The 17184-nt window shown below is 49.7% G+C and overlaps 1 protein-coding gene across 3 annotated transcripts; it reads right to left on the bottom strand.

Annotated features, from left to right (window-relative positions):
• Positions 1 to 1148: 1148 nt before the first annotated feature.
• nptx2a (neuronal pentraxin 2a) lies at positions 1149 to 16903 on the bottom strand. Of its 3 annotated transcripts, none has more exons than XM_061700127.1 (5): positions 16275 to 16903; positions 12561 to 12786; positions 10205 to 10449; positions 7526 to 7705; positions 1149 to 6356 (listed from the first exon to the last, which is right to left on the bottom strand). In XM_061700127.1, exons 1-5 carry the CDS (start codon positions 16695 to 16697, stop codon positions 6129 to 6131), a joined length of 1302 nt encoding a protein of 433 aa, XP_061556111.1. In that variant the 5' UTR covers positions 16698 to 16903; the 3' UTR covers positions 1149 to 6128. The 3 variants fall into 3 exon arrangements, with proteins under 3 accessions (XP_061556111.1, XP_061556112.1, XP_061556113.1); XM_061700128.1 differs by having other exon boundaries at positions 12561 to 12783; XM_061700129.1 differs by lacking the exon at positions 1149 to 6356 and having other exon boundaries at positions 6369 to 7705.
• Between the last annotated feature and the right edge of the window lie 281 nt (positions 16904 to 17184).

The raw sequence follows: 17184 nt of genomic DNA, 5'->3' as shown, positions 1-17184 counted from the left end.
AATAGTTCATAATAAAGTCATCAAGATGGCGCCCGGCAGGAAGTGCGAGGAAAAAACAGGAAGTGGGAAGAAGGCGAACTCGCAGCGAGAGCCACAATTAACAACGGCATCTCTCATCCGAAGTGTCCAAACGATTAATATCACATCTTGCCTACTTTGTGGAGTTGACTTCTTTCAAACGGACCTTTTCCCAGAATCCTGGACGGTTCGGCAAAGGTCAGCGCGACAACGGCCGACACGACAAAAAGAAAAAAGGTTTGCCGCGTGGCGCGCGCGGGCTTGGAAGCAAACCTCCGGCCAAAAACTCCACTCAACTTTGGAATGAACAAATCATAATTGCAGCGGTGGCAAAAGTCCATCGAGTCAACATCAACTCGTTCCCTTCGGTCAACGTAAAACAAAGGTTTGGTACGTAAGTCGAGTCGGTGGCTTGTTGCTTTCGATAAAGGGTCACGGGGAAGTGATTTTCCTCGAGGTTGGCCAGAGGTCAGCCGCGCTCACCGCGCGGCTGGATTTATTTGGATTGAAACCATGTCTTGACCCGGATCGATGAAATGTTCCCACGCGATCCTTTTGGGGGCCTTTGAAACCTGGAAAGATCATTTCTCGACGTCACTGAGACTCGCGCAGGCAAGGGCATCGACTCGACGACGAATACTTCTACTCATCCCGTCCAGAAGTTCCCTTCTCGAGAGATGAATTCCTTCAGCTGCGGAAATTCGGATGCAATTTGTGCGACGTTGCCGTTTAGTTTCGACGTGCGCGTATCTTGAGCGGCTTCCGATTGTCGGCTCATTCTGTTCCCCGACGTACGTCTCGATGGATTCAAAGCGTTCTTTCAGTATTCGTCGGCATCGTCGCGTATCGTTCCGCAATGAGCGTCGCGGCGTTTGAGTTCAGCTTCAGCTTTTCAGTATACGCGCGCAAATGGCAGCATTCGATTTCATTGCATATTAATCAGCGAAGGAACCTCGGACAAGAGGAGAGATAACGCTTGGTGCCGACAGGATTCCTTTTGAATGGCGTTGGATCCAGCAGCAATGAGCGGACGGGTTTTCCGGGCTTAAAAAAAAGAAAATCGACTTTGGGATGCAAATATTTCCTCTCGAAGATTTCCTCTTCTCATACTCAGGAAAAAGGCAAGCGAGTTGGAATGCTTTGTTTATTCAACGTTGTACAACTGACGTTTGCCGACATGTGCAGACAATGCAATAATCAGAAGAAGAAGAAGAAGAAGAAGAAGAATTCAAAAACAAATCCCACACACACATTCTTCATGCAGTTGATTGAGGCCACAGGTTGGTGTGAATTCACTTTTGCGACTCCCACAAAGCACATTTGTGCATTTGTGTTGCCAGTTTGGTTTATTTACGCGCTTGCTCTTGCTCATGATGTGCACGACACACAATTACATCTTTTTGCACAGATTGAAAAGAAAAACTAAATGAAGGGTCATGCGCTCAGAGCTCTTTGTGAGTTTTAAAATGACAAATGTCGGGTTCAATACCTCAAAAGATAAATCTCATAAAACAACTGCAAATGTTTTTTTTTTTTTCTTTTCCCAAAAAAGGCTATTTGTCATTGTCAGCAAATATTTTCCCCTGTCTTATTCTGCCACTGAGCAAAAATCAAGAGCAGAAAGAGGCAGAAATATTTTGGGGGAAGGAAAAAAACCCAACAATCTTGCAGGATTTTTCACTGAAACATTTACAAACAAATTTGTGTTCAATTCTGCATTTATTTTATTTTTTACAACATTCTGCGCTGTCCAGTACGATACTGCGTCATGACTATTTACTGTACGCCACACTGTCGAGAAAAAAAGACCTTTTTGCCAAAGTGAAGGAGTCATTTCCCGAGAATAAATTCACCATTTTACAGTATGAGAATAAAGTCCTAATATTATACAAAAACATGGATTTCAGTTTGTGTAACAATTTGCTGTTCATTCATTGAAATGATCACTTTTTATTGCATGCAACTGTACAATTTCTTCCTGGAAAAAGTAGAAATGGATGCCGCCGTGCCTTGAGATAAGAGTGACCTGACTTTAAAGTGTGTTCGAGATACGAGTCCTCATTTGGCTGCTTTTTTTTTTTTGGGGGGGGGAACCTGCGGACAAAAACTTGAGATGCGAGCGCTGTAAGGTGGCAGTGAACGCATCTCAACTCGTTTGACAGCAAGCAGCACTTTGGCAGATGAGAATCATCTAAAAAAAAAAATACAAAATCTGCTTCAAGCTGTTTTTTGCCGCTCCCAGCGGAAGTTTACTTGAAAGCTAAACAAAACAAAACAATGCGTGTTGTGTGTTTCAAACAATCACCTCTGAATAAAGTCCATTTAGCCTCATACTAACAAGCAATACAAAACGCCATAGACGGGCTAACAAATAGCATCGGTGTCGCGGCGTTACAACGCTTTAAGCAGCAAATATTTGAACACAAATGGTGGTGGAACATGTAGATGGATAATATGACGATACAAACAGGCATATATTCTGTATCCTCTGTGATAACTAACTCATATTACTGCAGCAACTGTGTTTTATACTGCCCCCGGTGGCTAAGGCGAGCATAACAGAATGAGCTGCACAATGCCCGTTGAATTGACGCTAAAAATGTGGCAAAAACAGTTTCATCCGTTACGATCTAAATACTTATGTCATCGCTGTATGCTTGAATAAAGTGCAATATTATATGGCGTTATTTTTCTTCTTAAAACAAAAATGTTGCTTGTTTGTTTTGGGGGGGAGGCTGAAACCGATGATTATCTCAAGGCACGGCTGTCATTGTGACAATACTTCTTTTCTTGTAATATATTTCAACTTTCTTCTCGTTACATTACTTCCTTTCTCTTAGCACGAAAACTTCATCCTGGTAACTGGACTGCTTTTTTTTTGTTAAATATGATTTAATTCTCTTAACATTCCTTCATTTTTGGACAGTACAACATGAATTCTCTTAAATTTAGATTTAATTTTTTGGAACTTGATTTCTCAGCCTTTTCATTTTCTTTTCAGTGTGTATGAAGTACTCCCACGAAATATCCATTCAGAAATGTCGACACAAGCTCGAATGGGAAGGAACATTTAACACGGCTATCGGAAAAAATCAATTCTTTGATGCCTTTATTGATTTTCTTGCTTTTTCTTTGTGTTGCACATCAACCCGGGAGGCATCGCGCAAGCCGAGTTTTAGCTCAGCCAAAAATAAAGCTGCAAAAAGTACAGCGAACCTCCGCAATTGGCTAAGGGTGAAAAATCGCAAGTGCCTATAGCTGCCATAAGATGGCGCCACAGCAATTCTTTTTATTTTTTTTTAGTAGACATGGCCGTGGCCCGAGCATAAAAAAAGAGAACTGCGAATATGCGGGGGTTCAGCCTTAAATTTATGCACAATTTTTTTTGGTCTTTTTTTTTTTTTTTTTTTTTAGCATGACAGCGTTATGCTTGGCGGACATTCATAATGTCATGTAAAACGCGGATCGGATCAATTGGCGTTCATTCCCGCGTTGACAAAGAAAACAGCGATTGGAGTCGGGCGGCGACGGCAGGAACGAAAGCGATAAATCGAGGTTGCGCTGATCTCATGACGGAGGAATTACGGATTGGCCATCAGGGCCGGGATGCGGCCGCCGGTTTGAGCCGGTTCTGGGCGGCGCGACGCCATTCGCGATTAACCTGAGCGCGAGCGTCCATATGAAGCCGTTTGGAATATGGCAGCTGCTCAAGGGGCAGAGAGGTATTAAGCGCAGCTTTACAAGAATGAAAATGTCCTCCCTCGCTGCTAATCTCGTATTTTAACACGCAAGACATTCGCTTACGTAATGTCCGCACGCTCACTTGCTTTGGGCACGCGCGCGGGCACACGCTGCAGACTAAATCAAAGAAGGCATGCGCAAACTCGCACCGCTCGCTGGGGCTCATGCGTTAAATATGGCCGATCAGCCGCGGCGTGACGCTTCACAATAAATAAGAATCCTGAACGCCTCCTCACCGCCGGTTTGCTCTTCAAAGCGTCCGACTGAGGAATAATGTTCCGCGACACACGAAAGCCGGCTGGAGCGCAACGCTCGCTACGCACGCGGTGCGGCATCGTCGCTGTTAGGAATGCACGACGAGTCGAACGGAAGAAGACCAAAACACACACACACACACACAGGGCCTGATTTACTAAGATCCCAAATTGCGTGTTCACAACAACACATTAAGATACTAAATTGCGATCATTTGCGGGCGCTAAATTGCGTGTTCAGATTGCGTTGGCGGCGCCGGCTGTAAAAGTGGCAGAGACCTCCATATTTCAAAGAGAGTTTTGCGTTTTAGGTTTCACTACGGAACATCGGGAGAGGACCGAAAGCGCAAAAGTGATGGAATTGGACGAGTCAGTGGAAGAGAAAGAAACGGTTCCAGAAAGAAATGCGTCGGTCAGGATCCGTGCCCCGCAGTTCCTCTTTTGAAGCTCGGGTGGCGCCGTGTGCCTCGTCTCTCCCGCTGTCTCCCGGCAACCGGCATCACCTGTCCTCAAGCGGCACACGCGTTGGACAGCCGTCGCCTGAGTCCCGCCGCTTGTCTGTAACTATCCTACGACTCGCCCGGTCGTGTTGGATCGCGCCCGCTCCGGCCGCTCGCGTTCCCGCTTCCCGCCGCTGCGCCGCCCCGCCTCGGATATCCTTGCCCTGCGTCGGCCTGCGATCAACGATTCAAAGTCGACTCTCGGGTCCGGCGCAACTCGCATCGTGGCAGAATCGCTCCGATCCACAAAGGTGGAAACAAGGCAGCTGGACCGCTCGGCATCGCTGAACACCTTTCACCTTTAATTATATGGATCGTTTATTTTATTATACTGAAAATTGAAGGTGAAGCATTCTTAACAAAGAAGAACAGTCCAGTTGCCTCGACTCAACCTTTGCGGGTCACCGTGACGACCTGAATGACTACACGGACCCATCGCCCCGATAATTTTACGGACGTCGGCAACACGTTTTGTTGAATTGAAGTCGTTCCGAGTGCAAGGCAATTCAACGTACCAGGTGTGTCAGAAAAGGTACTGGATTTGAACCCGCACTACAAAGAGTACGAGTCTTCCCCTTCGGCGTGTGCCAGACGGTCAACCGGCACGTCTAAAAAAAGATCGAGAAGAGGCGAGAGTTGCGGTAGGAAAACCCGTTGCCGCTTCGCCGCGACACCGCGCCTCCTCGCAACGCCCTGAGCATCCCGCAGTCCCTCGTCGAGAAGAACGTCTCGGTGCCGGAGCGACTTTACGAAGCACCCGTGATTTTTTTTTGGCTCTTTGCCAAGCTCCGGGGCGTCATCGAGGAGACTCGTTTTGAAGACGTGGACGGCATCAACGTGGCCGTGGCGACGGAGCTGCGGATGTTCCCGGAAGAATTCCACCAGGCGTGCGTGAAGGCGGGCCAGAGAAGGCTGGGAAAACGGGTTCCGCTCGAGGTGGATTACTTCCGAGGAGAATTTGAAATATGAGTCCTGGAACCTTTCTGACGCACCTTGTATCTGGACACCCTGCGTAAAAAGAAAACTTTTTTTGTTTTTTTTTGGAAAAAAAAAGAAAACAGCAGTCGAAAAAAGGCTCCGGGAGAGGCCGCCACCAATGGTCACGGTGCACTGAAATGAGTCCCGAGTTTTGTCCCAGGTAATATGGCGTGACTCCTTCTTGTGACTGGGTCCACGATACGGCTCCGATTTTTCTTTCTGGCATTTCAAAAATGTCGACACGAGCGGAAAAGCTCTCCCTGCCGCCTCTCAGTTTGCCTTTCAGACGCGTCGTATAAAGAAGCAGCCGTCGCAATTCATCTCCGCTTTGATGCACGTGCTAATTTGCATCAAAATCAACTGCGTGGCAATTTTGCCCTTTGGCAGACGCAATCGTCGATATGCCTTTTTTATTCCGTTCGAATTTTGCTCGCTCAAACCTCGAGTAAATCAGGCCCAGAATGTCAACAGGATCGAATCTTCTCCACGCGGTCACCTCTGTGACATCTACTCCACGGTTAACGGACGGACACGCGCTTTGAAAGGTGAATCTTTGAGAGATGGAGATGCGTGTCCTCTTTGCTTTTGGGCGATGAAGGAGAATACTTGGATTTTTGGATTCAGCCGACTCCTCGCATTAGGAATCGAACGCGCGGTCCTCGCATATCTCCAGAGGAGCTTTGGTGGCCCCGCCAAACACCTCCACGTTGGCGTCTATCCAAGGGACCACGTTGCCGGGCATGTACGCCGAGCAGTTGGCCAGGCCCACGACGTCCACGGGCCGCAGTACTCGGTCCCACATGTTGAACTGGCTCAGCTCGCCCACGAAGGCCTGGGTGGCGTCGAAACGACCTCCGACCATGTCCTTCGCAGACGGAGAAGCGCGAGTTTAGATGGGATGACGCAAGCGAAGGAAAACATCAGCAGGCTTCTTTAATTCATATGAATAAATTCTCTTTGATTTGTCATCCAACTGTCAGGACAACATTGGATTATTTACATTGCCGTGGGTTTGTTTGAGTATGAATTTTTGTGTAAAACTACACTTTAAGATAGAGCGGCACCTTGTAGGTAGGGCTGCACGATTTGGGGAAAAAAGTATATTGCAATTTTGATTAACCTGCCGATGTATATTTATTTATGAAAAATACGGGCACGGCATAAAACAGACCAGACTTTACACCGATCCGTTCGGCTCGATCGGTATCGGCCGATAATTAGCGTTTTACGCCGATCGGCTTTAATGCCATAATTCGCCGATCCGATCAATGGCTCCTCAAAAGACATTTACTCCGCCTCGCCATCGTGCGCAGTATATTTGAATCCAAAAGCTAGTTTATTTTTAGCTTTGTCGCGTGTCTTTTGACGTAGTACTGTGGAACATTAACACTGTGCTTAAATTATGGAAAATAAAAAAAAATTATCCTTAAATGATTCAACTAAAATGTATCGCACATAAGTTAAATAAAACTTGTACCTAAATGCAATTGTGTAATACTAGAAAGTTAAATACAACTGAAGTGTACTCAGGCAAGGATTGTTATCTACCTACTTGTGGTACTAGTATCGCCGCTTTGGGAGACATTTATAGCCTTGCATCCTGAGGAATGTATCCATTTTTGGTTTTGATTAAATTAGATGATAGAACACTCTCAGACTGTTGTTGTTTTTATTTATTTTTATTTTTATGTTGAACTCGAATTCTTTTTCAAAATTGAGCTCCCTGCGCAATCTGCGCAGCCATCTCCCTCTGAGCGTGCTCTCGAGCCATACATAATCCAATATGGATGAACGTCTCACTGAAGATTATTCAAACAAATTAGCCTTTGAGTTTACCCGCTTATGAAATGACATTCAAACTTCATCTTCGCGGCAGATGAATGAGGTCACACTTAAACGTGCGAGAGGAGTGACTTCCGCCCTTTTCCCGCTGCGCTGAATCCGGAAGGAAAATGCCCGCCGGGATCTTACCCACACTTGGAAAGCACACGCTCGCTCGCACGTGTGCAGTGTGAGCACGTCTCACGCGCTCACCTGCTCCTGGCCCAGAACGATCACCCCGCCAGGTTTAATCGGGTGCCAGGGGGCCAGGTTGTCCCCGGTGCCCAGTCGCTCGCCGTCCTGGTAAGCCTCCCAGAAGCCGTCTCTGGTGGTCCAGGTGATGCAGATGTGGTGCCAGCGCCCGTCGCTCACCGAAAGCGGAAGCTGCGCCACCTGGACGCCGGTTGAGAAGAGTGTCGAGATGAGAGACGTTGGCTTAGTCGCGGCGCGCCGGTAACAAGGACGCCAATTAAAAGGACTGGGGGCGTGTCTTCCGAAGACAGCGACCCAATCCTCCGGATGAGCCAGTGAGGTATAAAATATACATTACCCAGGTGACACGGGCGGGAAAGGCACCAAGGAGCTTTCAAAGCAGTCAAAAGGGTGCTCGCGCTTCGCTCACGCACGAGAGCCGAACGCCGCGCTCACGCCCGCTGAAGCTACGCGACTCGACAGCCGATTGAGCGCTTTGTTAGCATTTCCAAAGAATTACGTCGCAACCTACAATCCGTGCGATACCGCGTGGCCTCATTCGGGTCACGGGTGGCGGGGTACAGTCGGCAACCAGTGGACGGTATCATACGCACTGGAGTATTATTCGTACCCCCAAAATCAGGAAAACGATTCTACCCATGTATAATGCGCGCCATTGATTTGCCGCTATCCATAGGCTCAAAACATCAAGTATTATGAGGGTTTTCAAAGCAATGTTCTGCTTTGTGTGCACGCGTTGACAAAGTAATTTGTTTCGTTTTTTTGTGTGTTGTTGTATGCTCATGCAAGAGTGAGTGAAGCCATCCCGGATTAAAGTCCTGGCGGTTCCACGCACTGGCAAAATGAGGCCCCCAACCAAACCAAGGGTCAGCTACTTACTGGGACAAGGGGTTTGCGGACCCACGCAGCTTTGCATACTGTCCAGGTGTCTTTCCACTGTCTGTGAAATGATGCAGCTGATTGTACAGTATAATAAGCAACCAAAACGCGGTGGATCCTGTTAACACGCGACCTTGGTCGTCGTATTCATCTCACCCTCTTTTTTTGGTTCTTTCTTTTCTATCTGGTCTGTTCTTGGTCTTTTCTCAAGGCTTTGACGCTCTCCGAGCCTCCAAAGCTCTGCGGCCCCCTGGTCCGCTTTTCATTTTTTAGGGCTGATATTTGCCAGCCTTCCTTGCGCCATCTTCCTCTCATCTGTCTGACTCGAGCGCATGTTTAATGCAAGACGGTTGGAACGCAGTCGAGAGAGCTGACGGCGCCTCCGCAGCCCCGAAGTAAACGAGACATCCTTCTCTCGTTCCGGTGTGGCGAAAAAACCCAAATCGAACACGCAAATGATGCGCCGGTACAGAGGCGCTGTCAAATGGTTTAATGCGGTGTGTACTGTGGTTAGTATTTATGTGTATCAGTAATGTTGTTGGTGTTCATTTGCACTATTTTGCGCCATAGCGTGCTGAGTTTTAATTGTTTTGAAATCTGCTCTGAGAATGTTCTCAAACTTGCTTTATATCTGTTTAAAAAAACAAAAGAAATCAATTTAGCTTTGCCGAGGCACTATATAACGCGTTCAGAAATAGCTTGGTTATAGTTTTTACACTTGCATTTATATTCCGATATATACCGTTACCCGGATTGAACTGATACCATGAAATGAATGTTAGGCCATATCGATATTTGACTTCTAAAGCCGTCGATGGCAGTGAATTAATGACACCGTTCGTTTCGCATCCTCAAGTACAGTCGTGTGACCGTGACCGTGACCGTGCGCTATTCGCGGGGGATCTGGACTGAGCCCTGCCGCAAATCCACAATTACGTGAGACCCCAAAAGGGTTTTCTAATTGCCCGTAGAGGCCACAAGAGGGTGGCAAAGGACTACCTTCGTCAAAAGGAAACTCCTCAAGTCACTTCAAATGTGTTCCTTGGCACAGAGATGAGCACAAAAAACAGGGAATTGGTGAGGTTTTGACTTATTACTGGAGGATACGCTCCCCCTCCCCCTAAATGAGCCAATTTGCGAATGTGTAATTGCGAAAATGTCGGCGTTCACTCCGTCCATCTTGTAGCTTTACAATGACGAGTTTGACTGAGCCTTTAAAATTTCAGTGAAGCCAATTAAATGTAATAGATGTGTTTGGTAACACAACATTTGTGGAATACTGTTCACTGTGATGCCTAAATATGCTAAAATGACTATTGTTTGCATTTTTACAAAATATCTCTACACTTGACTACCAGAAAGAAACAACTGGACATCTTATTAGTTGATGTATTTATTGATAGTACCGTTTTAGGTATTTTCTTGAGGTACGGCGGTAGATCGTGGCGTATCGGCATACTGTTGTGATAATATTGTCTTGTGAGTTATTCATCACGACCAAAATTAGCGGGCCAGTTATTGTATGAGTGTCGCTGCTCTGTTAGCTTTGACAGGAAGGGAATGAAAATAAGGAAGAGGCCCTTAAATAGGCACAGCAATCCTCTAATGAATTCCCGATGCGGAATGTGGGTCGGTCGTATGACGTGTTTATAAGATGCTAATGAAATAATCACCGCCGAAGGTCAGAGAATCTCCTTTATCGCCGTTACGTTGCAAGCTACGAAGAGTTCGACGCCTTTAACGAGCGTCGCTACGGCCGTCGGCGCGATCGCGGCCGACAAAGCGACGAGGCCTGCCCACCTTGTCGTTAACCAGCAGCTCGACGGGGTTGTTCCCCCACTCGATCAGCACGATCTCGTTGGCCTGTCCCGGCACGCCGTACGAGAAGGGGGTTCCGATCCCGGGACCGGCGCTGGACTTGAGCCACATGCAGACGGTGAAGGCGTACATCTCGGGGAGGCTCTTCTTGATGCGTCCGTACAGGTAGTTGGTGCGCAGAGACAGCGACACCTTGAAGTCCTCCGGCGACTTGAAGGCGTTGTTGTCTGCGAACACATCAGGTCAACTTCATTTGACCTTCGCTCAACGTTTCAGTGCGCACGTGCGACTCGTCGGAGCGTCAGTACTTTTCGATCCGAATATCGGTAGTGAGTCGGTATCGGTATCGGTATCTCGTCAATATTAGCGCGACGGGATCGATACTGTAGTTTCGCTGCCGCGGTTTTGTCAAATGTCGCCGGACTCGCCGCTTCCGTCCCGGCGCGGAACGGGCGCGCTTCGCTCCTCCTGCGCCTCTTGTGTTTCCCTGTCGTGCAGTCACGTGACTCAGCGGCGCAAAGCAAACGAGCGAGCCGCCGGCTCTGGTCTAACTGTTTAACAATAAAAAAGGAAACGTCACGCAAACACTTTTTTCTAAACAATAGGATGATCTCGGCCGAAGACCGCCGGGATGGGCGTCGGCCCGCCCGCGAAGCGGTACGGAAAATGGCCGAACGAACGAGTAGCGCCGATTTACTCGGTATCGGACCGATAGCAAAATACGCAGTTTCGCACAGCGCCACCTTTTAGCCGACGGGCCGAACGACAACGTTGCCTGATTGGACTCTGTCTGGCATTTAAACAGTCGTCTTCGTCGTGCTCTTGACCTTTTGACCTCATGAGACCGAGTCGACGAGGCCTCAAACAGGAAGTGGCGCCTACGGGCCGATGTAAACCTGTCGGGTTCATCCGATTTTGTCGATGCAATCGACGGGACCGACGTTCTGCCGGACCGCTCGCTCTGCATGCCAGCAATTTGAAACGCGAGTTTGCTAGGTTCCGCTCGTGCTGACCCGGAGTCATCGCAGCGGACGCGGACGCGGACGCGGAGTTCATTATTTCGATCAAGAAGGAAAACACAGACAAAGGTATTTGGACACCGCTACGAATGAATTTGTTCATCGGTAAGGAATTGCGTTAGACCCTTTTGTTCCCTCCTGATTCTTAATTCCTTGCCTTTTGAAGATATTTGAGTGGATTTTATGCTTCCAGCATTGGGGAAGGCCTTGTTTTTCTTCTTTAAAAGTGCAGGACCTCAACACGCTTCAAACAGGATCTTTTCTGCGACAAATGCTTTGCTCTCACAAACGGCGAGCGCTTTTCGTGCGTCGTGTTTTCCTTGTCAAGTACAAAAACACGCAAAAAACAAAACAAAACAAAACAAAAGTCCTGCTGGATTTCAAACCCCGAAACAGAGTTTGCGCTGCGGCAAAGCGTATTCTGAAATAATGAGTTATCGACAGGAAAATCGAACTCACCCGAGTTACGAGTGGAATAAGAAAGGGAGAAAGCGATGGTGAAGTGGAGAAATGTTTGACTGAGCATCATGAGGGCAGACTGGGAGGCTCGGAAGCGAGACAGGAGAATATGAGCCGCGAAATCTGCCAAAATGAAAAGATGACACCGTCTTTACTGTACAAAGCACAACACTTGCACGGCAACAAGCGTTCGTTCTCCGGTGTCGAGAGAAAAATTGGACTTGACGTGAATATGGTTTGAGGCGGATGTGTTTATGCATTCGCCTCCTTCAATGGGGCGGAATTGCTTTCGCCCAATCAATACATGAAGCCTGCGAGCGTCCGCCGAGGCGTAGCGATGCCGTTCTAAGGTCATTTCAACTAAAGAAGAAAGATTTGTGGATGTCTGCCCTTGCAATGTGTCAGAACCTGCCATATGGTTTCAAATCATCATTGCCGCGCAATCTCTCGTCGCTGACCGATGCGACGCACGAGGCCGGAATGAAGAATTCCGCCTAATTCTCGCTTTTGAGGGGCTAAAAAGCGAACTTCTGCCAAGGTTGAAGCGCTTTGCGGTGGCGTTCGCATTTCGAGTCGTAGCCCAATATTGCTGGGCAGCGCCGAGGTCGCCTGCAAGCGATGCTGTGCGTAAGAAGAGGAGGTAGAGAAGGTCCCCATCAAAGCTGTTGTAGTCATGTTTGTTTTTGCCACGGAGCAGAGATGGCATATATACCCGCCGGTGTTGCGGTACGTGTTAAAGTCGCAGCCGTTTGACGGGTTCCGAGTCATGGGACGAATATGCTCCTTTGCACCTTTTTCCGTCTCTGGCGTTTCGGCGCATACGGCACGGACGAGCGACGTGACGATCTCACGCGGCTTACTTTTCTCCAGCTCCGTGATCCTCTCCAGGAGAGAATTGAGGGCGTTCTCGGTGCGTCGGCGATGGGCCGCCGTGTCGTTGTACAGCTGGCTCTTCTCCTCCTCCAGCTCGGCCACCTTTCGCAGGAGCTGCGTCTCCAGGAGCCCCAGACGCCGCCCCAGGAGCTCCCGCAGCGGCGGAACGCCTCCGGCCGACGCGTTTGTGCCGGGGACGTGCAAAGTCTGCTGCTGGGAAGGGGAAAAAAAAGGACATATTGACAGACGGGTGTGTGCGACTGCGCTTGCTTGCTGGCACACCGAACACCCACAGCCGGGACGACTATTGAAAGGAGGGGGAAGAGAGAGAGAGAGAGAAAAAAAAAAAGAAGCTGCGCCTGTGTGTGTGTGTGTGTGTGTGTGCGCGCGCGCGCGCGCGACGTGCCGTGTGACCCAGACTTCACAGCAAGCGTAATCGCAGGCGGATCTTCGGAAAATAGGACAAAAACCGCCCATGTCCGAGCTTACCGGTGGCGCGCTCGCTGACACAAATGCATTTCGTTTTTTTTTTCCTGTCGACGGGCGTCGATCTGCTCGGTTCCCATTCGACGAGTTCGATTCATCTTTCCCGACACAATCGGAATCTCATCCCAGTTGTGCTTATAAACTGCCGATAACGTCAACTATTGTAAATTGCACACGGCTTCAATGAGTGAGAGAGGTCCTGCTCTGGGGGGGGGGGGGGGGGGGGGGGGGGCTGGGATCCTCGTCCGCCTCCTCCTCCTCCTGTTGCGCACGCGACCGAATGCGGCGCAAGCTGTCAAGCTGGGAAACGCGCTGGACGGCTTCCGGTTTGTTCAATGAAGTGAATCCATTTCCATCGCGCGGCCAAAATCTCCTCGTAAAACCTTTTATTAACTGCATCGAGGATATATTTTTGGAACATTTGAATGCTCTTAATAGTCACCCAAGCGCAAAAAGAAGTCAACCACAATGACTTCGTTATTGTACTTCAGTCGACTTTTCAGCGATTTGTACTTGGAGGTCATGGAGAATTCGAGGCTCACTGATCTGAAGTCTCATGAGATCTGCTGACGTTTCATGAGATGTTTTCAAATCTCACGGGATTAGGCGGAGGCCGGCGTGATTTCCTTTCACGAATTTGCCGCGGACGCATTTTCTTTTCTACCGGGCCTCAAGGAGCGCCGATTATCCTCCCCGCTTGATTTTCGGCCGGCGTTAAGTCCGGCAGATGAAAATCAACGGCTGCGGAAGTGGAACGGAATATGCGACGTATCCTCTCGTGTTGAGTGTTCACGTGGGCGTTCAAGCGAAGAAAAAGCAGATTGATGCTCTAGCGTTGCAGCATTTACTGCGGAGCAGCCAATTTGCGTGCGGTCAACGGGAGCAGATGGTGAAAAATCAACTCTCAATATCAGAAATAGATTTCCACCTTGCGGAGCGCTCGACTGTTCCGTGAGCGGTCAGCGGCGGGGTGCGGTCTCCAACACCCGCCGCGGACATGAACAGACAACAAAAAAAGGCAACAACGGGATCTCAAAAGCTGTCGGGCGACGTTGCTCGGCTCGACGCGATTGTCGACGCACATCGAACGTACAAGAATGTCAAGAGGTGAACAGCTTGCGCTTCGTGATAATCCAACGGGGATCGCGCCGCTTCTTACGCTGCGGGTGCCTCGGCCGCCAGGGGGCAGTATATTACATGCAGACGTACTACATAAGCTGCAGTAATATCGGCCGTTCGCACAGAGGATAAAGAATATACCGTATGCCTGCGAGTCTCGTTTTACGCTTTCTGTCTGCATGAGCGACTACTGCTCGTGATTAAATCTTGTTTAGAGATTTTACCGAGATATCAATGCTCGTTTTGCTAGCCTGTCTATGGCGTTTCCAATTCTGCTCGCGGACTTCCATCAGGCAAAGTTAGGCGGTTGGGTTAAATAAATACATATTTGGGACAGCTAACGGCAACGATATCTTGGCATTAAAAGCGTGAAAAATAAAAAATGGAATCTTGTATCAGATTTAGAATATATATATATTTTTTTTAGGAACAATTCGAGTTTTCGAATTGGCGAATTCGAATTCGTCAGTCGAGTTTTGATTGATTTTCCAAAAGAGATTTAGTGGTCCGTGTCTCAAATGATATGAAAATGACCCCCAAATGATTTTTGCACATTGCTGATTTTTGTAAGCCTTCCTGCTTTCAGTTTTGCCCTTTTGCAAATCAAGCCGTCGGCTCTTGCATCGGCTTGTGCTTCCCTTTGAGATTAAAATCCAAACACGTGTCAAAATGTGTCAGGCTGAAAAGAGGGTCACGAAAACAACGGCGCCAGAGTACGTCGTCGTCGTCGTCGTCGTCGTGGCGCCGCTGCAACGAGCAGGTTGGCCAATCGTCCAGAATCGATATGATCTGCACAAACGGACGCCCCCGAATCTAATTTAGCCGAAGGACCCCACGAGGCGTGAATTGCGGACTTCTCGGGCAGCGGACGTGCGCCGGCCTTTTCCCTTCTTCCGTCGGGCCGCGTGTTCATCCGAGCCGCAGCTGTGACCTCGTTACGACGGCTCGCGTCCGACCGCGAGTCGTCTTTTGGGACGCAACCCGGCGGGGCGCTCGTCAGCGGAATCGCGCTTCCGGCGCCCCGACATCTCGTTCGGCTCGTCGAGTACGTTTTTCAACTCGTGGACGCGGAGCGGCGTCTCGCCCAGCTCGTCTGTGAATTTTGGCTTTGTAAGCAACCGTAATGACTAACAGATGCCTGCGGGTGGCGACGTTGAGAGCGGCACGGCTTTTGAGTGGAAGATCAAGATTACTTGTCACGTTGATCTCGAAAGTCGGAGAACTTTAGATGTCTCGCGCCTAATTTATGCGTCACACTCGGCGGTAGAAAAAAATGCGGCAGTTCGTGGAGCGAATGACATGAATGAATTTTACACGGCCGGCGTGTAAAAAACCAAAAACAAACCAAAAACCGCCGACGTCCAAGTGGAGCCACGCGCTGAGTCTGCGTCACTTCAAGTGCGTTTCGTAGCGTTGCATCTGTCACTAAATGATTCTTTTGCCATCAAAAGCCGTTTCGATTGATTTTTAGTTGGAGGCGTGACAAAGTTCAATGTTTCTTTTCACAAAAAAGCTCATTTTCTCTGCTTTTGTCGAGGAAGCGTGGCTTTGGGTGAAACCGACCGTCGCTTTCCCGTAACAACCTTTGTTTTTTTTCCCGGCGAAAGCTGTGTCGGCGCTCGCGTCGTGACCGGACGCAAGATGGCGTGGCTCTCGAAATGCTGTAAAGTGTCAATGAGCGAGTGGCTGGATTTTCATAATTCTCAAGCTTTTGCACATTTCACGCGTGCGAAGTTTGTCTGCAGTGTTATGAGTTCAGCGGTAGTTTTGTTACAAGTTGTTATTTTTTGCGTGTTTAGCACACCCGCCTCACAGTCGTGCGGTCGGCGGTTTGAATCCGGGCCTTCCCGCGCGACGTTTTCAACAAGACCGCTGGACGTTCTTTGTCTGCACGCGCCCCGCGATCGGCTGGCGACCGGTCCGGGCTATCTTACTCAAAGTCGGCTCGCCTGTCAATCTAACGAGCGCAGTTCAGAGTCGAAAACGGGTGGTGGGTGGACCCGGGGGGTGCGCCATGCCCCTTGACTGCGAGGGTCTAGAAACGCCCCTGGCCGTAAGCGTCTCCAAGCAACAGGCAGACGCAGAAAGCTTCTTACCTCCAGGCTGTCCAAGCGCCCCTTCAGGCTTTGCATGGTCTTGCCCAGCTGGTTTATGGTGTCGCTGGGGTCCCGGGGCAGGTCGCCCATGGTGTTCTTGCCCAAGTCCTTCCTCCTGGAGCCCGGACCCCGAGACTTGGCCGGCGGCGCCGTGTCGTCCGCCGCCTCGCAGCGCGCCAGCTCGGAGTTGAGCTCCCTGATGGTGCGCTGCTGGCCGCCGATGGTCTCCTTCTGCTGCAGGACGGTCGCCCGCAGCCGCGCGACGGCGCTGCGCAGCTCGTCCTCGGCGGGGCCCGTCGGAGCGGCGCCGCAGCCGGCCTCCGCGCCCGGCGGCATGGCGTTGCACACGAAGCGGCTCCCTGCGGCGTCCTGGCTCAGAACCCAGCCGAGCAGCTGGAAGAGCGCCAGCAGCTCGCGCAGCATTCTCCCGATGAGGAGAAGTCAAAAACGAGCAAAACTTCGAGCCGACGCGCACTCGCGCCTGCAACTGTTCGCTGAGCTCCAAAGGGAAGAAGCGCAGGAATCACAAATCGTACATCTCCAAAACTGGGAACGCACAAACAAACGCAAAAGAAAAAGCAGATCCTGCGCGGAATGTCGCCGACAACTTGCCAGCGCGTCTGCGCGCTCCGACGCCACCCAGTCAGTGAACACGCTGCGCGTGCACGCGGGTGACGAGGACGAGGAGGAGGTGCAAGTGCGCGCTCCATCAGCCGTCGTCCAGCCTCCGTCCATCTCCATTTGAATCCCCCCCCCAAAATGTATTCGTGTCCAAGATTGATTTTCAAAACTCGGGATTGGCGAGGACCGACAGTGATCAGCGAAGGCTGCCGATACCGGCCACCCGCCATCCAGGCACAACAATCTCACGCGCACCAAGTCCTCCTGGCCGCGAGTTGGCGTTGCACTG

The sequence above is a fragment of the Phycodurus eques genome, chromosome 16 (genome assembly GCF_024500275.1).
Source record: "Phycodurus eques isolate BA_2022a chromosome 16, UOR_Pequ_1.1, whole genome shotgun sequence".
Taxonomy (NCBI): domain Eukaryota; kingdom Metazoa; phylum Chordata; class Actinopteri; order Syngnathiformes; family Syngnathidae; genus Phycodurus; species Phycodurus eques.
Note: the sequence above shows the minus strand (reverse complement) of the source record. Positions and strands in the feature narration are given on the sequence as shown.